This window comes from Phocoena sinus, chromosome 6 (assembly GCF_008692025.1).
Source record: "Phocoena sinus isolate mPhoSin1 chromosome 6, mPhoSin1.pri, whole genome shotgun sequence".
Taxonomy (NCBI): domain Eukaryota; kingdom Metazoa; phylum Chordata; class Mammalia; order Artiodactyla; family Phocoenidae; genus Phocoena; species Phocoena sinus.
This window is the reverse complement of record NC_045768.1, coordinates 2,272,501-2,295,639: the sequence shown is the minus strand read 5'-3', so window position 1 is coordinate 2,295,639 and position 23,139 is coordinate 2,272,501. Positions and strand designations below refer to the sequence as shown.

Below are 23,139 nucleotides of genomic sequence, written 5' to 3'. Positions count from 1 at the left end.
CAGGTGTCAGAATGTGCTTCCTTCATCCCATCGTATGGATGGACCACACTGGTCATCCGTTCGTCAGTTGATGGGCACCTGGGCCGTCCCCACCTCTGAGTGGTTGTGAACGCATGTGTGCACAGGCTTGTTTGCGTCCCTGGTGTCATTTCTCCTGGGTGTACACTTAGCTGTGCCATCGCTGGGTCACTGGGTGTCCCAGACTGCTCGGGCTGCCGTAACAGACACCACAGGCTGGGGGGCTCAAATTCATCTCTCACAGTTCTGGAGGCTGGGCGGTCAGGATCCAGGTGCCCGCTGACCGGTTCCTGGTGAGGGCAGCCGCCTTCCCGCTGTGTCTGCTCCTGGCAGAGGGACAGCCCTGGTGGCTTCTCCTCTCCTAATAAGGCTTCGGACCCCACCCTTAGGGCCTCATTTCACCCTGATTCCTTCCTCACAGGCCCCGTCTCCAAATACAGTCACACTGGGGGTTAGGGCTTCAGCATAGGAATTTCCGGGTGCAATTTGGTCCATAAGAGAAGGTAATTCTGCAGACGGAGGATTCTTGAGGCGGGCAGTGTGGGTGCTGGGAGGGCCGCACAGTTGGAGTCAGAGCCTGGGCTTGGGTCCTGGTCCCGAGTACCGGGACCTCTTTGCCCGCTGCCCACTGCAGTGCCGGGTGGTGGATTCTCCCCTCCCTGCCCTGCTCTGCGCGTCTGGCCAGGCCTGAGTGGGCCTCTTCTCCCTCCACAACCAGGAACTCCTCGCACGAGGCTGCGTGTTCCAGGAGCGGCACGGCTGGGAGAGGCCGGGATGGTTCAGTCCCCACGGCGCGGCTCCGGTGAGTGGCTCCCCGGCACCCAGCGGCCATGCCCCCAGCCCGGCCTGCGCCCAGCCCCTGCCCACCGTCCCGCCTACGTCCTCCCCACCGGAGATGGCTGTGTGTCTCCCTGTCCTTAGTGCCGTGGGGCGGGTGAGTCACCTGGCCTTTGGAGAAGCCGAGCCCCGGCCGGTCCACCTGAGGTCGTGGGATGTCCCCACAGGCATCCCTCACCGCGCATGGTGCCCGGCCTTCCACGGTCCAAATGGGCCAGGGGCCAGGAGAGCTGGTGTTCCACAGGGTGGAGGCTGCACAACAAGACTCCCCAAGTTTACGGGAGAAATTAGAGTATCTTCTCGTATTTTGTTCATATATTTTTGGCAACTGCAACTGTGAATGTTAGTAGGAGGATTTTAGCACAAAATTATGCATTCTGTGTGTTAGCTTGTAAGCGGGTATTCCACAGCGTCCTGGCCTCTGGGTGCCCTCCTGGAGGCTGCCCAGCCCCCACCCAGTGCCTCTCAGGGACCCGGGTCCTCAGAGAAGAGTCAAAACCGTCCTGCTTGGGAGACCCTCAGCCTGCGGTCTCTGGAGCAGGTGATGTGATGCTGAGGGGATGCTTTCATACAACCAGGGGGATAGTACTTGATCCAGATTTGTACAAATTAAAACCCCTTTCCCGTTGCTATGTTTCACCAGTCCCCTTCCAGTGCGACCCATCTCCCATCTCCGTAGCAGCTATGTGCCAAGGCAAGTTCCAGGGCATGTTAGGTGAGGTGGATGGAGGCCAGAGTTCCTGATGGCTTCTGCCCCTGCTTCTCTGGGGTCAGCAGAGAGGAGGTGCCTAGGTAGACCCCTCCTTGAGCAGGTCTCTGCAGAACCCACTGCAGCCAGCCTGGTCCGCCCTGGAAGCCCCCTCTCCCCCGGAATCCGCGGGCAAGGCGATGAGACCAGAGCAGGAATCGGCGACATACCCCTGGTCCCGAGATGGGCAGGCTGTGCAATCCCCACCCGGGAGCCATCCTGGGAGTCCAGGGCACTGGGTGACGAGACGTCCCCAAACCCCTGACCCCTGGCCAGGCTACGGCGGGCTGGGATGTTCCTGCAGGGGACTCAGGTGCCAGGGGGAGCCACCTGGCGGGCCAGGGAGATGACTTCCTACAGAGATTCCTGTAAAGGCCCCTCCCTGGACGCCAGAGGTTGAGCTGGAGTGGGGTGGGGTAGGGGGTGTGCTTGGGGGAGCAAAGAGGCCTGACGCAGTCAGAATCTCACACTCGGCTCTCACCAGTGACAAGAGACTGGGCAGGGCTGGCCGTGCTGGTAGGCGGGAACTGGCGGGCTTGTTCACAACCTTTCCAGGAGTGGCTGCAGAGTTAGGAGGGAGGGCTGGGGGAGGAGGAGGGGCCCCATCCACAGGACAGGACCAGGTGCGGGGTGTTGGGTCCTGGGCCTCTCTGAGAGCGGCTGACCGAGTGCAGGAGAAGCCAAGGCGAGTGATGGCTGAGGGCCAGCCTCTGGGGCCCACCACCTGGGCTCACGCCAGGCGCTCAGGACTCTCCTGTGACCTGAGGCAAGTTTCAGTCTCTCGGTGCCTCGGTTTCCTCATCTGTAGAGAGGATCTCCCTTCCCAGAAGCGCGAGGCCCTTTGTGCAGGGCTTGACCCCGAGCAGGACCTGGTCCCGGATCACCATGGCAACAGCACCTGGAGCTACCGCTGCGGCCACCCCAGCCCCGACTCCCCCCTCCCTCTCCTTCCGCAAGCTGATCCCTGGGCCTTATCCCAGCGCCTTGGTGCTGAATCGGAAGCCCTGGCGTGGCCCGCAAGGTCCCAGTCAACCCGCCTCTGTTTCCCGTTCAGCCCCATCCCTCGCCGTCCCTCCCTACCCGAGCACACCCCATTCCTTCTCCACCCTCCAGGGCCCCAGCGCTCCCACCGCCATGGAGATTGTGGTGTCACCTGTGCAACGTGGAGGGCATGCCCGAGCCCCGCCTCCACCCCGGCCTCGTCCACAGCGCGTTGCCCCTCGAGAGCGGGGCTCGGAGAGGGCAGGACCAGCTCTGCCCTGTGGACCTTTGTTTCCGCAGGACCCGGCTCAGGGCTGGCCAGGCCGCGGGCACCGGGCCACGCTGTGCGTGGAGGGGGGAGGAGGGGGCGGGACCGGTGACGACCCCTCTTCTGCCCCAGGTGCTCCCTTACGACTACTACGGGGCCTACAGGCAGCGGGCGCACGAGGACTACGTCTACGGCAGGCTGCTGGGCCACGAGTACACCTTCGACTTCCCGCCCCACCACGACGTGGTAGGACGCCCCATCCCTGATGGGATAGAAAGGCGGGTGTCTCCGTGGGCTGGCCCTCTCTGCCGGCTATCCCCACCCCCGTTTTTGCCGGCTCAGTTTCGTGGAGGAATCGGTGATGTTCTCCTCTGCCCTCCCCTCCCCGTCTGTACCAAGACTTTGGCAGCGGTGAGGCCTGCTCAAGGAGTGGGGCTGAAGCCAGGCCTGGGTCTGGCTGTGTGGCCTCGGGCCAGGGCTTCACCTCTCTGAGCCTCTTGGAGCTGCTCCGATTCTCAGGTCGCTCCTGGCCCCTTCCTTCCATTCCCGGCTCCTCATTTCTGTTGGGGTTGAGGTGAGTCCCTCTGAGTCTGCATCACACAGGGAAGTTCTCACAGGCAGCTTCTGCAGGAAAGACTATGCCAGCTTCCCCTCTGAGCCGCCCAGCTGTTTTGTTACCCAGCAGAACGTGCTGTGTCCCATGCACGTGGCCGACTGGGGAGGGAAAGAAAGTCCCTTCGGTATCTGTTTGAGAGGGGGCCAAGACCTCAGCCTGGGGGTCCCCAGGGATGGCTGGCCTGGGAAGCTTCCTGGGCTTGGGACCCCTGCAGTCACGTGGGGCCCCCTGCTTAGAAGCAAAGCTCTGCTGTTGCTGCCTGGAAACTCTTAATACATTTTGAACAGGCCCGCATTTTTATCGTGACTAGTTCTGCACCCGGTCCTGAAGGGGAGGAAGCACGCTTTCCTCCAAAGTTTGCTCTAGTAAAGGCATTGGAGGAGGGGGCTTCTGAAATGGAAGGGGAGGCATGTGCGTCTGAAAGCCCGGGAGTCCCTGGGGGCTGCCTCTCCGGGGAGCAAACGGGGACCCGTCTGGCACCTCCGCACGGTGGCTTCCAAGGCCTGCGGGATGTTCAGGCCCTTGAGGATGTGGGCGCTGGGAGGGGATGCCAACTTGGCTTCGTGGCTGCATCCCACCCGCGCAAAGGCACCTCGACAGTCCCAAAGCACGAAAACATGCACTTGCTCTCAGCCTTGCAACTTCCCAGCCTGGCTAGACGAGAGTCAGCCCAGGAAGCTGTTTTGGGGTTTGATCTGCAACCCCAGCAGTGTAAGCGAAGGTACCACATGTCTGATGGGTGAAGGGGGCTCCATTAAAGAGTAATGGTGTCTGGAGAGGGGTGAACAGCAGCCTCCGGGGCTCAGGAGCTGTGCAGACCCCATGGGGTGCTGTGTAACAACCAGCTGTCCCCGGGGGAAGCCTGATCCCCGGCGCTGGCCAGTTTCCCCTGTATAAATGCCCTCACCGTCCGCTCCCTCCCACCCACCCACGTGGCATCGCCGAACGCAGAGCGGGGAGAGATGCGCACAGTGGCTTCTCGGGGTCGGGGCACTACTAGACAGACCCAGGTGATGAATAGCTCATCGTTTCCGCCTGTGTAAACTTGAGTGGCCCACGTACTGCCCCTGGGCCTCAGAGGGCACCCGGCTGTGAGGGTGCTAATCACAGTTGCTCCCAGGCAGTGGTGTCTGTACCACACGGGGCGGGAGGAGATGGCGTGGGCCCCTCACACACCGTAAATGCTCCCTAAGTGGCAGCTTTGCTGTTATAATTTTTTTTTTTTTCCCCCGTAAAAGCAGTGGGATTGGCACATCTGCTCAGCGACGGGGTGAGGGGTTTAGGGCAAAGATGGAGTGACATTGCAAGGGAAGACCAAGCAGAAAAAGCAGGTGGACAGCAGAAAACCTTGAGACTGGAGCCAAGCGTTTGCGTACCGTATGGAGGGAAATAATGAGACATGTTGCCTTGTTTTTTGTTGTTTGTTTTGTTTTAAAAAAAAAAACAGCTTTACTGAGATATATTCACATACCATACCACCCAACCACTTAAGTGTACATGCTTTAGTATTTTCAGAGGGTTCTGCAACCATCACTGCAGTCTAATTTAGAACCTTTTTATCTCCCCCGCAAGGAAACCCTATACCCATCAGCCCATTTTCTCACCGCATCCCCACCTTCCGGCAGCCACTAATCTACTTCCTGTCTGTGTAGCTTTACCTCATCTGGACTTTTCACGTGATGGACTCGTACAATGGTGGTCTTTTGTGACTGGCATGTTTCAAGGACCATCCATGTTTTAGGAAGTCGTACAGTACTTCATTACTTCTTATCTGAACGATATTCCCATTACACGGATACACTCCTTTTTCTTTACCCGTTCATCTGTTGATGGACATTTGCGTTGTTCGACTTTCGGGCTATTATGAATAATGCTGCTCTGAAAATGTGTGTGCAAGTTTTAGACAGATGTTTCATGGTCTCACGGGTAAATATCTAGGAGTGGGATTGCCGGGCCATGTGGTAGCTCCACGTTTCATGTTTTGAAGATCTGCGAAGCCTTTCCAAAGTGCCGCACCATTTCACACCTCCGCCCGCGGCGGACGAGGTTCTCGTTTCTCCATCCTCGTGAGCACGTGTAGTTCTCTTTTTGACGCTAGCCATCCGGGTGGGTGTGAAGTGGTATCTCAAAGATCTGAGTTGCATTTCCCTAATGACTACTGGCGCTGAACATCTTTTCATGTGCAGATTTAGCCATTTGTATATCTTCTTTGGAGAAATGTCTATCCAGATACTTTTGCTCGGTTTTAAATTGAGCTATTTGTGTTTTTATTGAGTTATAAGAATTCTCCGTACATTCTGGCTACAAGTCCCTTCTCAGATTTATGATTTGTAAACATTTTCTCCCCTTCCGTGGGTTGTCTTTTCACTTTTTTAATGATATCGCTGGCAGCACGAAAGTTCTTATTTGATGGAAATACAGCTTATGTAGTTTTTTCTTTTGTCCCTTGCGTTCTTAGTGTCATATTTAAGAAGGCGTTTCCTAACCCAGGTCACAACGAGTTACTCTTCTGTTTTCTTCTCAGAATAGTATAGTTTTTGGTCTCGTACTTAGGTCTGTGGTTCATTCTGATGAAGCTTTGTGTGTGGCGTGAGGAAGGGGTCCAACTTCGTGCTTTTGCAGGAGGCTCTTCGGGTGTCCCAGCACCATTTGTTGAAGATTATTCTTTTCCCGATCGAATTGCCTTGGCATCCTTGTGAAAAATCAACTGACCATAAACGTCAGGGTTTATTTCTGGACTCTCAGTTCTATTCCATTGATCTGTATTTCTATCCTTATGCTATACCACGCTGTCTTGAGTACATCAGCTTTGTAGTAAGTTTTGAAATCAGGAAGTGTGAATCCTCTAGCTTTGTTCTCCTTTTCAAGATTGTTTTGAATATTCTGGGTGCCCTTGCATTTCTGTATGAATGTTAGAATCAGTTTGTCAGCTTCCGCCAAGAAGCCAGCCGAGATTTCGGTAGACTCTGTCTAATCGGTAGATTGATTTGGGGGGTACAGTCATCTTAGCAATAGGAGTCTTCATTTCGTAAACATGAGAGGTCTTTCCATTTATTTAGGTCTTTAATTTCTTTCAAAGATATTTTCTAGTTTTTAAGTACAAGTTTGCGCTTTCTTTTGTTAAAATTTATGTTAAGCATTTAAAAATTCTTTTTGATGATGTAACTAGAATTATTTTCTTAATTTCATTGATTGTCCATGGCAAGCGTATAGAAATACAAAAATTTTTTGTTTTGTTGTATACTGACCCTATATCCTGCAACCTTCTTGAACTATTTTATTAGTTGTAATAGTTTTTCAGTGGGTTTCCTTAGGATTTTCTGTATGTAAGATCACATCATCTGCAAATAGAGATGGTTTACTTCCCCTTTTCCAGTCTGGATGCCTTTTATTTTTCTTGCCTAATTGCTCTGGCTGGGACCTCCAGTACAATGTTGAGTAGAAGTAGCAGAGTGGACAGTCCTGTCTTGTTCTGATCTTAGCGTGGGACATTTAGTCCCTCACCATTAAGGATGTCAGCTGTGGGATTTTGTTCATGTCCTTTATCAGGTTGAGGAATTTCCCTTTTAGCCCTAGTTTACTTGGAGTTTTTATCATGAACAAGTGTTGGATTTTGTCAGATACTTTTTCTGCATCTATTGAGATGATCATTTGGATTTTGTTCTTTATCCCGTGAAGATGGTACATTACGTCGATTGATTTTGGGGTGGTAAACCAGCCTCCCATTCCTGGGATAATCCCACTTGATCGTGGTGTGTAATCCTTTTATATGTTGTTGGATTTAGCTTGCTAGTATTTTGTTGAGGTTTTGGTGTCTGTATTCATGAAGGATTTTGGTCTGTAGTTTTCTTATGAGGTCTTTGGTTTTGGCATCAGGGGTAATGCCGGCCTCTTGGGAAGAGTTTGTGAAGAATTGGTATTAATTCTTTTTTGAATGTTTGGTAAAATACACTAGTGAAGCCATCTGGACCTGGGCTTTTCTTTGTGGGGAGTTTTAAATGACTAATTAAGTCTCTTTTTTATTATAGATGGATCCAGACTATTCCCCTTCAGTCGGCTTCAGTAATTTGTGTCTTTCTAGGAATTTCATTTCATGTCTAATTTTGTTGGTGGACAGCTGTTGACAGTATTCCTTAAAATCCTTTGCTATAGATTGGTTAGTGATACCCCTCTTTCATTCCTGATTTCAGTACTTCGAGTCTTCGCCGTTTTTTCTTGGTCAGTCTAGCTAGTGATTTGCCAATTTTTTTGATCTTTTCAAAGAAACAATTTTCAATTTTGCTGATTTTCTCTATTTTTCAAGATTTCATTATTTCCTTTCTAATCTTTAGTATGTCTTTCCTTCTGCCTGCCTTGCCTTCTACCTACTTTGGGCTTAATTTGCTCTCCTTTTCTAGTTTCTCAAAGTGGAGAAGTTAGGTTACTGACTGGAGAGCACTTGCAGGTGTAAAACTTCCGTGAGCACGGCACTAGCTTCATCCCATCAGTCTGCATAAGTTGTATTTTCATGTTCATTCATCTCCAAGTGTTTTCTAATTCCCTTTCTCTTTGATCTGTTGGTTATCTAGGACTGCATTGTCTAACTTCACTTATTTGTGAATTTCCCAATTTTCTTCCACTACTGATTTCTAATTTGATTCCACTGTGGTCAAAGAACATATTTTGTATGATTTTAACCCGTTTGAATTTATCGTCTTGTTTTATGGCTTCTGGTCTACCCTGGAGAGTGTCTCCCGTGCTTGAAAAGGATGGTCACCGTGTGTTCCTAGCTGGAGGCGGGGAAGGCAGGAGGGGCTCTCGGAGCAGGACAGCAGCCAAGGGCCCAGTGCCCCAGGGTCTGGGGGAGGAGTCAGGTCCCAGAGCCCACACAGCACCCCACCTCTGGAACTTTTCAGATCAGGAAGGAGTGTCTGGCCTGCAGAGGGGCCGCTGCTGTGTTTGACATGTCCTACTTCGGGAAGTTCTACCTGGTGGGCGTGGACGCGAGGAAGGCCGCCGACTGGCTCTTCTCGGCCGATGTCAGCCGGCCCCCAGGTACGGAGCCCAGGTGGGCCACGCTTTCCCACTTCGGTGCAGCCACGGGCACTGAGACGAGACAGCGAGCTGACCCTGTCCTCTCTGGGCTCATCTGGCTCATGGCTCCGCCCCCGGGGCCTGGCCCTGGGTCCCCGTGTCCAGACCCCTCTGCCCTCCTGGCCGAGCCCCGGCCCCAGGCCCCCTCCACCTTCCTCCCTCCCTCTACCCTCTGTCTCCTCCTCCATCCTCTCCCCCGCCCCTGCCCCCGCTTTTACTTTGTTCCAGACAGGATTCCAGGCAGCAAGTCCTCAGAACAGTCTCCTGGGGCTGGGGAACCTGTCCACTTCCCCACTAGGAATGCTTTCCCCAAGTAGGGTTTCTAGAATTAAACAAAAACAGAGGGTGTTCAGTTCCATTTGAATTCTAAATAAAGATGAATAACTTCTTAGTGTAAGTATGTCCCACGCAATATTGGGATATTCCTGTCCTTTTTTATCACACATCCCCATCCACCCAACCCCAAACTCACCCAGCCCCATTGCTATTAGTTTCCTAGAGCTGCTGTAACAAAGTACCACAAATTGAGTGGCTTTAAACATCCTAAATGTGTTGTCTTACAAGCCTGGGGCTGGAAGTTCAAACTCAGGGCCGTGATCCCGAGAACGTAGAATCCCTCCTTGCCCCTCCTGGCTTCTGGCCGTGGCCACCATCCGTGGCTTTCAACCACGTTGCTCCAATCTCTGCCTCTGAGTCACACGGCCTTCTCCCTGCGTTTTCTTCTTTTAAGGGCACCAGTCATGTTGGATTAGGGCCCCACTCTGATGACCTCTGATCCCCTAGCATGATCCCATCTGCAAAGACCCTATTTCCAAATAGGTCCATTCACAGGGACTGGGGGTTAGGACTTCAACATACCATTCTGGGGGACACAGTTCAACCCATTACACCATTTATCCAGCCAACCCACCTGCCCACCCCCTCACATGTACCTGCTACTCACTTCCCCTTAATCCCCCGCGTCCCATTCATCGTGCCAACACCCTTCTACCCACCCACCCGTCCCCTCCTTCCATCCGTGCTTCCCCCCACCCTCTCCCCACCTCCGCATTCTCTCATCCATCCATCCATCAACTTCCTTTTGCATACTCATTTATTCATCAGCCATTCAAGGAGCTTCTGCTATGCCAGGGCATGGCGCTAGGAGCGCCCAATGAATAGATATAAATCCTGCACTTAAAGACGTCCCAGCGTGGGGGTGGGGTGGGTGGGAGGGAAGGGATTTGAGGCATTCCTAGAAGAAAGAAGCCTCCCTCCTGACCCTTCCTCCTCTGGGCATGGCAGTGCTGGGTGACCTGCCCATCCCTCTCTGGGTCATTCAGTCGTGGTGGCATCACTGAGACGAGGGGCCTTTCAAGGTTGCCCCCCTAGGGTATCCGACCAAGGGTTACCCTGAGCTGAGGGGCCGCCCCGCGAAATGGCTTCCACATTCTGGGGTCTTCGTCCTGTCCGCAGGCTCCACGGTGTACACCTGCATGCTGAACCACCGCGGGGGCACCGAAAGCGACCTGACCGTCAGCCGCCTTGCTCCCAGCCCCCAGACCTCCCCGCTGGCCCCTGCCTTTGAAGGTAAGCGATGCCTCGAGGATCCAGCAGTGCCCTCAACGCAGCCCCGCTCGGTGAGGTGGCCGCCGACGCGGGATGCGCTGGGAAGGGCTGCCGAGGCTGCTCTGGAATCACGCGTGTGCCCGCTGCAGTCAGGGCCTGGGAGATCAGAGGTCTCGCTTCAGGCTGAATGCGGCCTTTGTTCAGGCGACGATGCTGGGCTTCCAGCGCTCAGCGATTATGCCTTTGAACCTGCCCGTCCCGCGGGGTTTCGGAGTGGCCACAGCGTGCGTGTGCTCAGCTCACCTGCCCGGAAGAGAGTGAGCCGAGGATAAGGCCACGCCTCCCTCGTGGAGAAGTTAGCTCCTTTCTGACACCGGCATCTATGCTGAATTGGCTTTCTCCGTTCCCATGTAACTCTCCGTCTCAGACTGGGGCAGGTCCTAAGAAGATATCCAGCTCTGTGCCCAAGCTGACACCCACACTGCCCTCTGCAGGCCCTCTGCTTCTGCTTGCATGCCTCTTGTGATGGGGAGCTCATTACTCGTATCCCTTGTTTGCACAGGTCTGACTACGCTGAGCCAGATCTGCCCCCATCAGTTCACCTCCCCGACCCACCCTTTGGTTCACATGGGAGCAGTCGAATCTCTAGTGCTGCAAGCCTGTCTCTGTCAGGGAAGAATAGCGATGGTTAAGCTTCACAGAGCGTGGGAAGCATCCCCTCTCTCCAAGAAGGGACACCCCTGCCACCCCTGGGATTTGCAGGGGAGAAAGGATTCAACTGTGCTGCTCTCCGCGCGGCTGCACTGTGCCGTTGGGGGAAGGGTCACTGTCAGCGCGTTCAGGAAACCTGGCGGCCCCAGCTCCCGGCCTGGCTCAGTGCTCCTGGCCATTCAGTTGCGTGGGACTCAGTCACGGGGGACGGGGGCGAGCTCTGGCCTGGGCACTGGGAGAGGGAGGTGTAGGAAAAGCCCGATATAACACTGGGTGGGATTGTGAGGGGGTGGGAAAGAGCGAGGATTATGGGAGGCCATGGGAAGCAGGTGAGCCAGGATGAGGAAGGTTTCCTGGAGGAAGTGATGTCTGGCCTGAGCCTCGAAGGATGGATAGGAGCCACCTGATAGAAAGGTGTGGAGGAAAGAAAGCGGGAGGTGCCTGTGAGGAGCTGGGCGGAGAGGGGCGTTTTGACAAGGGCCGCTGGAAACTTTGGCCTTCATCCCCCAGGAGAGGGGAGGCCCGGTCCAGCCACAGCTGCCATCCCTAGACAGCGAGTCTAGCTGGGGAGACAGAACAGAGGGACCCCAGTGCGTGTGCAGGTTCCTGAAATCCTGGCTCTGCCACTGCCTGGCTCGGGGCCCGCCTCTCTGAGCCTCAGTTTCCCCATCTGTGAAGTGGAGACAAACCACCCACCTCCCTGAGCTACTGCAGGGAGTTGAGCGAGAGTCTGGGGGTGCCAGGAGGGCTGGGGAGCAGCCTCCCTGAGCTTGTTTCCCCACCTGGAAACTAGTCCCTGTCACAGGGGGGAGTCGTCACCAGGGCTCTGTAAGCTGAGCCACGGCCCAAGGGGGCAGCTTCTTGTGCCCTTCCCGATGAGTCTGGTGGATTCCTGGCCCTGGAGGAGAAGTCGCCTGCCAGGGCGGGAAGAGCAGGCTCTGAGAGGAGGGGAAGGGGAGGTGTTAATGGACCCCGGAGATGTTTCTCCTGGACGCTGGGGGTGTCTGCCTCAAGTTAAACGGCCGCCTGGTGGGGAGGTTTGCACTTGGTGGGTTCTTGACCTGCCAGGGCGTGTGCAGATGACAAGCAAGTCACAGTGGTCTGTGGAGCGTGCTAAAGGTCCCGGCTTCACCGCTGAGCACAGAAAACCCACATACGGACCTGGTATTTTCAGCCTTAAGAAAGCGGTCCTGTTCCAGCTGTGAACACGCATGTCCATTCAGTGCGCGTGTTTATACCTGTTAGGTCAGGTCACCATTAAGACAAGAGGATGTGCGTTTCACGTGTGACCAAGGTTGTGTATAAAGCAGCTGTCCATCTTCAATGTGATTTTGAACAGTATTTTACATCACAAAAGGAGTACATACCTGTAGGAAACATTTGGACAATTCTGAAAAGTACAAAATAAGGTCCACAGCTCCCGGCCCGAGCCAGAGCCCTGGAGCCTGCCCTCTGACCGCCCTCCCTGCCATGTCCGCTGTGTGGGCTGGACCTGGACCTGGGCTGACCGCTGGCCTCAGGACCTGGCACTTCGCGATGTTTTTCACGAGAGACAGCTGCCCAGAGGAGGCCAGGCCCAGCAGCTGCCGTCTGTCTGGAACCAGGTGGCTTCAGTTAACGCTCGAGTCCCCCTGGGAGGGGCCTCGGCATGGCCGCAGACGGGCGGGGCCACGCGGGGGCCACAGAGCATGCTCCGGGCGCTGGGGTAGAGGATGCCGCTGGAGACTCGATCCTCAGAGGTGTTCTCAATCCAGCGTCCCAGGAGCCCCCAGCCCAGGTAGCAGGGGATCCTTTGGGGATCAGCTCATTTGTTTGGCCTTTGAGTTGGGTCTGGATGGACAGCCAGGACTGAGGGTGCCGACGGGTACACAGAACGTGGGGTGACGAGGTCAGGGATGTTCCAGAGGTCACCTGGACGGGGCGGGAGGACGACCAGGGCTCTGGCTGGGGTCTCCACGTGGGGGGCTGATGGCAAAACCAGGGGCTCTTCTGCTGTCCCCCCGGCTGCTGCTGGTGGAACCCTGGCTTGGAGGGGGCGAAGGGTTCCCAGCTTCACGCTTCCAGGTGTGGTGGCCTGACCGGTCCCAGCTCCAGGACCTTCCATCAGAGCCCAGCCAGCGAGTGCTTCTGGGGAGGGAGCAGAGGCCCCAGGCCCCCCCCACCCCATCCCCTGTCCCCGTCTGGGCTCTGCTACGAGCTTCACGCTCCCCTGCCGGAGAAGCAAAGTGGGGCGTGTCTCTTTTTCAATTATAGTAGGTGCCCGCACCTATGACCACAATGACATGCTGTCCCACTGCTGTGGAAGCCTCGGGGAGTCGGGGCCAGTGTGCGGAAGGGCGTCTAGGCAGGATTCTCCAGACTCCGGAGCCTCCCCGAGAGCTGCTGCCCACCTCCCACGGACAACGCCAGCTCTGCCCAGAGTGGGCTGGGGGCTGGTGCCAGGCCGTCCCCCGGCGGGGCCCAGAGTGAATGGCGCTGAAAGCTGAGAGAAGCAGCCCTTGGGCAGGACCGGACCCCCGGGGAGGGAGATGAGTGTCCCAGTGCGTAACCATCCCGGTTCCTGGTTCCTGAGCCCCAAGCTGGGCTCCTGGTGCCGCCATAGCTCTTTCAATCACCCCAGCAGCCTTGGGAGGGGGGGTGTTCTGGCCTCATTCCCGTTGTACAGATGCAGAAACTGAGGCTGGAAGTCAGGGATGGACTGGGTACCATCACTCTGAGATGGGGGGAGCCCTGCTGGAAGGAAGGAAGGAAGAGAGGGAATGGGATGGGGAGTAGGGTACATAGAAAATGCAGAGGAACAAAGCCCCTTCCAGGCCTGCCACCTCCACCAGGTCATGGGGGGAGTAGTCAGTGAGAGCCTGCCCGCCCAGGGCACACACACAGTGGCTGAATCTCACAGCATCCCTGTGGATGAGGTGCATTCACCCCAAATTGCAGATGACATTTCGGAGGCTCAGGCAGGCTGCATGAGGGGTCCGGGGCCACACAGCTGTCTGAGGTCACAGCCCCCCGGGGCAGTGGCTCTCCCGGGACACTGGGCCAAGGTGAGCTCCCCTCCTCTCAGCAGTACCCGGGTGGCAGCATGGCCCAGTGGACGCTCCACAGGCCGTGGACTCAGAGCTGGACAGAGGCCAGTCTTCTCAAGCCGTGTGACCTCTCTGAACCTCAGTCTCCTTTTCTGAAACCCGAGGGCGGTGACGAGTGTCCGTCTCCTCAGAAGGATCAACGGTGTGTTGCCTGTAACACCCCGGCTCAACGCCAGCCCCCATAAGGCCACGGCAGGGATCCTAGAGACCGGGGGGCCATGGGAATAGGAAGAGAAACGGGAGCTGGTCAGGACGCTGAGGCTCAGAGAAGGAAAGAGACTTGTCCAAGCTCACCCAGCACTGGCAGCTGAGGTGGGACTCACAGTCTCCCCACGGCATGATGGCGCTGGGAGCTCTTACGCTTTCTTGGATCACAAACCCTTTGAGAAGTGGGAGAAAGCCTCAGACTCTCCCAGAAAATGCTCCCTTGACACGTGCAGCCCTCAGGGGGTCCCGCACCCAGCCCCTCCTCCCCACATTTCGTCCTGCAGGCAGTGAGAACCCAGGGTCCCTTGGGAGTGTCCCCATCACTTGGGCCTTTGTCATTCAATTTCAAGGAAAGAGTGTTTGCTCCACGAGGCCTCGGGCCATCCCTTCTGCCCCGCCTCCCCCGTCCCACAGTCCTGTGCTTCTCCTCCAGGGGACGGCTACTACCTGGCCGTGGGCGGGGCTGTGGCCCAGCACAACTGGTCCCACATCACCACGATGCTGCAGGACTGGGGGTTCCGGTGCCAGCTTGTCGACAGCTCCGAGGACCTGGGCCTGATCAGCGTCCAGGGCCCAGCCAGGTGAGGAGAGGGCGGGGAGCCAGGCACCGGGGTGCGCCTGGGCCCTGGGCCCTCGCCCCTCTATCTGGGGCCGGGGGCAGAAGCACTTACTGCTTCAGGATGGGGCATTGTGGTCAGTAAGCTCAGCGTGCCAGCGACCTCAGGGAGGCCACACCAGAAAGACGCTTTTCGAAGCACTAGAATACAGAAAAGCCCTGAATACAAGACCCAGACCGAACCTTACTGTGAATCAGCGTGAGGCTTCAGTGGTCACGGAAGGGCCCACGAGGGGGTCTCTGGACAGCCGATACAGACTGAGAATCACGTACGCCATCTCTAGGTGGGCAGAGCCGGACCGGGGTTCCTTAATTCATCCTGTGAGCGTTTACTGAGCTGTGTTCGTGAGGAATCAGCTCCTGGAAAGCCCTCGGATTCTGGCTTGTGTGTGAGCCACACAACGGTCTTAGGCAAAGGGGCACCCGAGCAGCTGTGCACGTTGGAAAGATCCCTCTGGCTGCGCTTCGGAGAGGGGACTGGGGGATAGGGGATAAGAGGGGAAGCACAGCGTGTTAACATCGACCAGTCAGGGGCCTGGGATGTGCCAACATCTCCTCCAATCCTGATCACAGCCCTTTGAGGTGGTTAGAAGTATCTTTATTCTTATTGGTGAAGAAGAGAGGACGGTGCCTCTCCAGCCAGGTTATCCCAAAGCTGACCCTTAGATGAAGCACGGCCGTGTCCACGGGACATCTCTGTCAGCCCAGGGTCAGGCCAGGATCCCCAGCCAGTGCACTCAGACCCCGCCACAGGGTCCATTTTCCCTGGTTCTTTGGAGCTGACCAAGCCTGCGGCACCCCAGCTGGGTCCTGGACTGGCGGACCTCCCCTCCCGGCCAGAGTTGTAGCTGGCTCTGCGTGTGCATCGCCTCGCACAGAGGCACGCGGCACACACATGGTATGTGCTCTCTGAATCACGGCTGGTTGTGTACCTTAACCATCAAGTGCTGGACTTCAGGCTTCTCATGAAAACCAATATTTATTAGGGGGCCCTTGGGGGGGACACTGCGGGACGTGAGGGGTCAAGGCTTGGAGCTCTCCGAAGGGACAGTGTTTCAGGCAGAGGAGGCGGCAGGTGCAAAGGCCCTGTGGCAGGAGGAAAAGCGGTGAGGCCAGGGCCGTAGGAGACATGCTCAGAGGGCGATGGAGGTGAGAGCCTACAGGTGCAGGGGCTACTCCTCCAGGAGAGGGAACTGAGCAGAAGAAGGGCTTTAATGGGGTCTCTGATTCTGGGCCAGGGAGTAGGAGGCCGGCAGGTGTGAGGAGCCTCAGGGGCCAGGTGAAGCGGGGATTCTGAGCAGAGAGTGATGAGCCGTGTCCAGGTGGTCAGTGGGTCCAGTGTGTGGGGTTCCTCTCCCCACACACTGACCTCCGCATCTCTGGGCTGAATGGGGTGGGCGTCCTGGCCTTCTGAGCTCGAGGCCATCCTCGGAAGCCTCAGCTTCATTGCCACTGCCACCTTGGCCAGGGAGTGGGCCATTTTTGGTTTGGTGGTGGGGGTGAGCGGGCAGGGGAGGGAGGGGGTACCAGACAGACAGATCAAGGTGTGGCCCCGGGAGGACAGGCCAGCCTCTTCCAGCCTCATTAGAAGCTGCTCAAGGAGGGTGCCAAGTGACGGCTGCCAGGGCAGGAAGACAAGCTCTCCTCCTCCTGGTAACTTCTTAGCTTTCTCCCCCGAATTGTCCTCGCTCTTTCAGAAATAACCCAAAGTTTCTTGTATGAATAATAATGTTACCAGCACCGCTGACAAGGGCTAAACTTTCTGAGCTGTTAGGTGGAAAGCGTTCGGCGCGGCACCCGGACCATGGGAGAGGCTGTATGACCTGCTGACCGATAGAACTTTCTGGAAACATTCCATAATTGGTGGTCCAGTACAGTAGCCACTAAGCTGTATGTGGCCACTGAGGCCTTGAAATGTGGCAGTGAGACAGAATGTTTTACCTTAATTAACTGAAGCTCAAGAGGCCACACGTGACTAGGGGAGACGCGGTGGGGGACAGTGATTGCCATTGTAGATGTTAGTGCCACGACGCTTGGCGTGTGCTTTCTGGTGGCTGCCCCCTCACAAGGGCCCCGTGAGGTGGCATCGCTGCCCTCCTGGAGCGGACGAGGGGACCGAGGCGAGGCTGGGGTGGGAGTGAGTGAAGGAAGCAGGACCTGAACCTGGTCTCTGACCGGAGCCGGTGCCCTCTGGTGCTACCCGCTGCCTCTTGGCAGAGGGACAGCCTCCTGCACCCCGACCCGTGCTTGGCAGACCTGCCTGCCCAGCTTGGTGCCCGAGCTGGGGTACCCCTGGCACTGCTAAGGCCACGCTGGCCCCAGGTGGCAGCTCCAGCCTCCTTCCTCCTTCCCCTGCTGGGAAGACCAGGGAGCAGCCCTGGCCCCATCCGCCCAGGGCCGCGGAGAGGATGGGCTTCTTAAGGACTGGGTGTGGGTTCTCCAGGGGCTGGCACCACGTGGGTGCCGGGGTGTTACATAAGGATCGTGACACACTGCAGCACGCTGGGCACCTCGGGCAGGCGTGGGCGGGCAGCTCCCGGCACCGTGGGGCTAGGGATTAGCCTCAGAAGCGTTTCTGGGCACTGGCTGGGACCCCTGCGAGGCAGAAATGGTGGGGCTGTCTCCTGCCAATGGGGAGCTGGCCCTGCAGTGCAAAGCCAGCCCATTTTCAATCAGCCCTATTTACCAGTTGTCCTCTCTGTGCCAGGCATAGGGACCCTGTTGGCACAGAGCTCCTGGTTCAGTGGGGGCAAGTATCAATACAACCAGTGTGAGAGGTACCCTGGCAGGAGACATATCAGGGCTGTGAGCTCAGACCGGGGGCAGTGTGGGGTGGGGGGTGGGGGCGGGAACCTGACCCAGACTCAGGGAATCAGGGAGGCCTTCTTGTAGGAGGTGACGGATGCACCAAACCTAAAGGATAACAAAAATTTAAACTGGGGCCGGGGCACCCGGTGGAAACATGCAGGGGAGCAAGAGTCAACTAAGTCCTGGAGGGAGGCAAGGGGCACAGTGCCCAGGAACTGAAGGTTTCCACAGACACCAAGAGGTCTCAGGTAACCCATCCAGCATGAGAGCCAGACTGCCGGGCCGGCAGGGCAGGGGAGCTGAGGAGGGCGGGCCATGCCCTCGGGGGCCTGTGGCATGAAGGGCATAAGCTGGCTAGATAACTGCCCCAGGCCTTGGTTCCCCCATCTGAGAAAGGAGAGCTTGTGAGCGCCCATCTCTGAGTCCTGTCTCTGCCCAGGGCTTGGTTGTTCCTGTCACTGCTCTGATGAAGGTGCCTTTCTTATCTGACTGGATTTGGGGTGCGTCTCCCTCTTGGTGTGTTTTATTAATAGCATGTTCGTTGGTGGTCTACCCCGTGAGGACAGGGCCCCGTCCTCCTCACTGCTGTGTCCCCAGTGCGTCTCCAGCCCGGGCCACGCACCCAGGAGGGCTGGGCAGGTGTTTGTTGACCGACTGACTGACCAACCTTGCTCTCTCTCACAGCCGGGCCATTCTCCAGGAAGTGCTTGATGCAGACCTGAGCAATGAGGCCTTCCCGCTGTTCACTCACAAGCTGGTGAGAGCCGCCGGGCACCTGGTAGGTACCACCTGGCCGCTGTCCCCTAGGCTATAGGGGGCAGCAGCTGCAAGGGAACAAACCCGGGGCTTGGGCGTCGTGTGCCCTTGGGCACGTCTGTGGACCTCCCTGGATCCTGGTTCCCTACTGTGAAGTGGAGACCACATGTCCTGCCCACAGGCTGTTAGGGCCTCAAACGAGGGACGGGGGTCAAAGTCAGGTATCACCTGTGCCCCACCCAGTGTCTGGCGCACGCTGAGGGGCGCAGTCCCAAGTTTCTGCCAGGGAATTGCCACCTGCGAAGCCGCCCCCAGTGTCCCCTCCTCAGAGGCAAGGGCACGCCCTCCCAGATCAGGGCATTTCCTGCGCCTCCCTGGAGATGACAGCGCGGGGGACAGCCAAGCAATTACGCTGCTCCGGAGGTCTGCGTGTCCTGAGGAGGCGGCCTGTCCTCTGGAGTGTTTCCCCTTCCCAGCCCCCCGCATTGCGGGAGAGGGGAGGGGCTGCTCGGGGTGCACCGCCAGGTCCCGGGGAGCAGCCCCTGCCCGTCCCCCAGCTCCGGAAGGCCGGGTCCCAGGACCGGAAGCTTCTGAGACCGTGGACAGCATCAGGGCCGTGGCGGACTCAATGTCCTCAGAGACCCTGGGGCCGGGGTCCCGGGTCCAGCTCTGGTCAGGCCCTACTCCTGGGCCGTGGTGTCCTTTTTGGAAAATGAGCGTCGTGTTCTCCACCCTGACTTCCCGAGGGCGAGGTGAGGAGAAGGCGATCAAGGTGACCTCAGCCGCTGTCAGCCGAGGGCTCGCGAGGCGCCAGGCACAAAGCACGTGACTCACGAGTACTTAATACTCATGACAGCGTGGAAGGTTCTAGCATGGGCTTCTCAGCCTCAGCACTGTCGATGACGTTTTGGAACAGATATTCTGGCGGGGCAGGGGGCGCATCCCGGGCATTGCAGTGTGTGGAGCAGCGTCCCTGGCCTTCACCCACTTGATGCCAGGAGCACCCCCAGATGTGACAATCAAAAATGTGTCCAGACGTGGCCACGCGACCCCAGAGGCAGAACTGCCATGGCAGGGGAAGAGGGGGTGGGGCAGGGGAGGAGGTGCTGCTCTGTGATTGCCCCGTTAGCAGGTGTGCAGTCACAGCCAGGTGCGTTGAACGAGGTCTTACAGCAGCTCCCGATGTAGGAAATGTTACCCCCAGGACGATTGTTTCCCTGAATTGAGCTCAGAGAAGTTGGATGGACTGCCCAGGCCCGCCTCCAGCTAATGAAACATAAAAAGCACATGAATATGTCAGTAACACGGAGGTGGCCTTAAGGAGGGGGTGGGTGGACAGACAGCCGGATTCGGGGGCACTTCCCCCTCTTCTACTTCCTTCATGTTCATCTGGGGGGTTTGGGGGGGAAAGTGCTAAGGGATGTTTGTGATCCTGGCCTGCAGAGGGGCTGGAGGTCGGAGGAATCTGGGTCCCGTTAGCAAGTAAACAATGTTTCAATGACATCAGAAAGGAGGCTGCCAGGAGAAACTAGATAAAAGCAGCTCTGCAGAGCCGAGGAGCGCTGGCCCGGCTCTGCTCTGCCTTCCCTCTCTGGAGGCTGTGCTGGGGGGCAGGAAACTGGGGATGTCTCTGTCTAGCTTGCTTCCTGCCTGCTTGGTACAAAGCTGCCTGCCGGGACCAGAGAGGGCGTGCGTTTTGAGAGAATGGCACAGCTCCACCCCAGGCCACAGTGGCGTCTGGCCTGCCCCAACTGCAGCTCTGGCCCTCCCGGCCCCCGTGGGGTCCGTGCAGCGCCCAGCCCTGTCTGCGGCGGCGTTCTGACTTGTGAAGTGGGAGGGGGAGCTGGGAGCTTGGCGTTGGCTCAGCCTGTGTGTGGTTCCGGGGTTTGTGTGGGAGAAGACCAGGTGGGAGCGCTTCCCCTGCCAGCCAAGGGTCGCTCCAGCGACGCACCTGGGCCTTAGTCTTGGACAATGGGCTGCAATGGGGGCTGGCCCTTCCCGGCCCTGGCTGCCGCCCCAGGCCTGGCCCACGGCCGTCTGGCTGCACCTTGGCCTCCAGGAGCCGGGCTGGGCCGGGGCTCTGGCCGGTGGAAGCAGAGGTCAGACTCTAGGATGAACTCCTGCGTGGGGTAACAGGCACAGGTCGGGGGCCACGGGGTGGGATACATGGGGTGCAGGACATGCACAGGCTGCTTCTCTCCACCGCCTCCTCTGGAACCGGCTTTACTGGTTTAGTCAAAAGCGCCTTACCGCTCGTTTCTCTGTTTCCAACCACAGTACACAGTGTGCAGGGCCTGGGTGCCGACCTCACCGCTGACATGACCCCTTTGGGCGTGACCCTTGACCTCTCTGAGACCTCCCTCTCTCACCTGCCACAGAGTCTGGCTGAAGAGTTGATGGGGTGTTTCACTATAAATAGGGAATATTAGTAAGATAAGAGCAAACAAAAACCCCTCTAATTCCACCAGAGAGAAAGCCAAGGTTGACAGTGTACTTCCTTCCATCTTCTCTCCCTAATCTCTGCCTGTAAATTTTAAAACAGAAGCAAGATCGTCCCATGTACATAGTTTGCACGTTCGGCTTTGTTCTCTTACTAAGTTGCTGTGATAGTTTTCCTGTTCCTTGAAATACTGCCTGAGAACCACTCTGAACGTCGGGTCGTCCTCTCCGCTGAGCAGGACATGTGGTTGGGCTGCTTTTTCTCCTTGGAATAACCCCGTGATGGGCTTGCCTTGCCCCTGGTGGGCCTTTTATGACTCTGATTATTGACCTATGACACACGTTCCTCAGAACCAGAACCCAGAGACAGAGGCGTCCCAGGGACATGGTCCCAGCCTTCCGGGCCGTTCACCAGTCATTTGGTATTTTCTGTCCCCTAGGCCTTTGGGGCAGGGGCAGGGAGAAGCACAGAGCTTTCCAAGGCCAGTCGCTACCTGAGGCATTTGGCCCATCGGCTCATACACGGCCAATCTGGACGCCCAGCTGAGTTCTAGCATCCCTTCTAAACTGAAGGTTCTATCCCAGTGCCAAGCTCCCCAACGCTCTCCCTAGAATTAATTCTGGACGTGTTGGCTAGGAGCCTGCCAGGTCAGGGCCCTGGGCTGGAAGACACGGGCCTGGCCCTCCGCAGGCTCACAGCCTAGTTGAGGTTGGGGGACGGGAAGGACGCTGCAGCCCTAGCCCAGCCTGCGTTGGAGCGAGGGCCTGGGTGGTGAGAGGAGCCACCACTGCTCAGCAGCTGACGTGGGGGTGAAAAGGGTCCCAGAAAGACGTTCGCGGGGGGAATCCAGTCCTGCCTTGGCGACCGCGCCTTCTCCTGAGGGCCCCAAAGGCTAGGCTGTGGCTCCTTCGTGTCAGTGTTACCGTTTTTGCTGACCTCACGGTGACCCAAGCCACAAGTTCCCAGACGGTCCAGGCCAGGGGCACAAAGGCCTTCCCATCCACTGGCCGGCGAGAGGGATGGGGAAGTCAGCTGACAGCAGGACTTGGGCCATGGGACCTGCGCTGGCCACCGCCCTGGCCCCCACCCGACGTGGCCTCACAGGCAGGCGGGGAGGCGGGAACCGGGTCAGCCCGGGATCCGGGGGTCTGGGAGCGCCATCACCTCAGCGCCCAGCAGAGCTGGGGGCCAGCAGGCCTGGCTTCTGGTCCTGCCCCGGCCTCTGTGGGACCACCTCTCTGGGTCTCAGTTTCCCCATCTGTAGCACAAAGTTTAGACAATGACCAAAATCTTTTCTGGCCCGTCCTGTAAGTCTGTCCAGATATCCTGCATGCTCTCTGGATCCAGGGGGAATTTCATATTCTCCTAAATAATATGATCACGTGTTGACACCAGTTCCATCAATGCTGCGATGCTGGGCCCAGAGCTCGGGGCCAAGTCTTTATGGGAGATAACTGGATGCCAGCCAACCAGATGCAGGAGAGGAATATGTGTGTCTGAGTCATCGGGAAGGCCTCCGGGTCACAAGGGATACGCGGAGTGATGATGGTCAGAGCCCAGAACCACAGATCCTGCCCGAGGGTGGGTGAGCAGGACCCCGCCGCCGCCCACAGTGACCCACGCTCACGGCTAACGCATGAGTGGGCGGCCGTGGCTGAGCAGTGCCTCCAGCCGAGCAGTGCTGTTGTTTTGCAAGAATTCTGCGATGCCTGGACCAGCCCCAGGCTTGCAAGATCCTTGCATTCCTAGAGGAAGAACAGAGGGCGGGAGTTGTCCACTTGGCAGCCAGCTGACCGGATGTCCTCAAGGCCAGCGAGGTTCCCAGTGAAAGCCTGCTCCTGGCCTGGTTCCCAGGGGAGGCTCGGTGTCTCCCTGACTCAACCAAGGACGGGGACCCCTTCTGAAAGCATAAGGTGCTGGGCTAGAAGCTCATCTTTAGACAAGGTGATACAGCGATTTTTTCCTGAAAATTAATCGCAGGTCAAAAGGAAATTGAATTTCTTTTCCTGACCGTGTGTGTCCTTGCTGTGGCACCATTCAGATTCAATTAGTCTGGGATGGAACATTCTCCCACCCCCACGCGTTGTACGGACAGAGGCGGGATGCCCATACCTTCACAGAGCCTGTGTTTGCCAACTGGGTTTTAGCCGTCGCCTAAAAAGTCGCTTTGCACAACTTGTGCAAATTCACCTCTGTCCTAGAGAGCCGGGGGTGGTGTGTAGCTGAGAGACATGGTGGCCAAGGCCGCTATTCAGGGGTGTCCCGTGGGGGGCAGTGACAGCTTCTTGCCATGAAAGTATAAGGACAAGGTGTGGCTGGAATGAGGTTGGGTGGCTTGGAGGGACTCCCAGGAGTTCAGAGATTCTGGACGCTCCTCCAGGGCGGGACCCCGTCCTTTCTCTGCAAGGGTGTTCGGATCGTGCGGC

General features: G+C 57.2%; 1 protein-coding gene across 1 annotated transcript in view; it reads left to right on the top strand.

Annotated features, from left to right (window-relative positions):
* Positions 1 to 23,139, top strand: part of SARDH (sarcosine dehydrogenase) — a 64,068-nt gene that overhangs the window by 25,806 nt on the left and 15,123 nt on the right. Inside the window, exons 13-18 of the mRNA XM_032634003.1 lie at positions 737 to 820; positions 2,985 to 3,098; positions 8,364 to 8,502; positions 9,997 to 10,110; positions 14,527 to 14,674; positions 18,202 to 18,295. Coding sequence (XP_032489894.1) covers positions 737 to 820; positions 2,985 to 3,098; positions 8,364 to 8,502; positions 9,997 to 10,110; positions 14,527 to 14,674; positions 18,202 to 18,295 — 693 coding nt within the window. The remainder of the gene's footprint in view (positions 1 to 736; positions 821 to 2,984; positions 3,099 to 8,363; positions 8,503 to 9,996; positions 10,111 to 14,526; positions 14,675 to 18,201; positions 18,296 to 23,139) is intronic.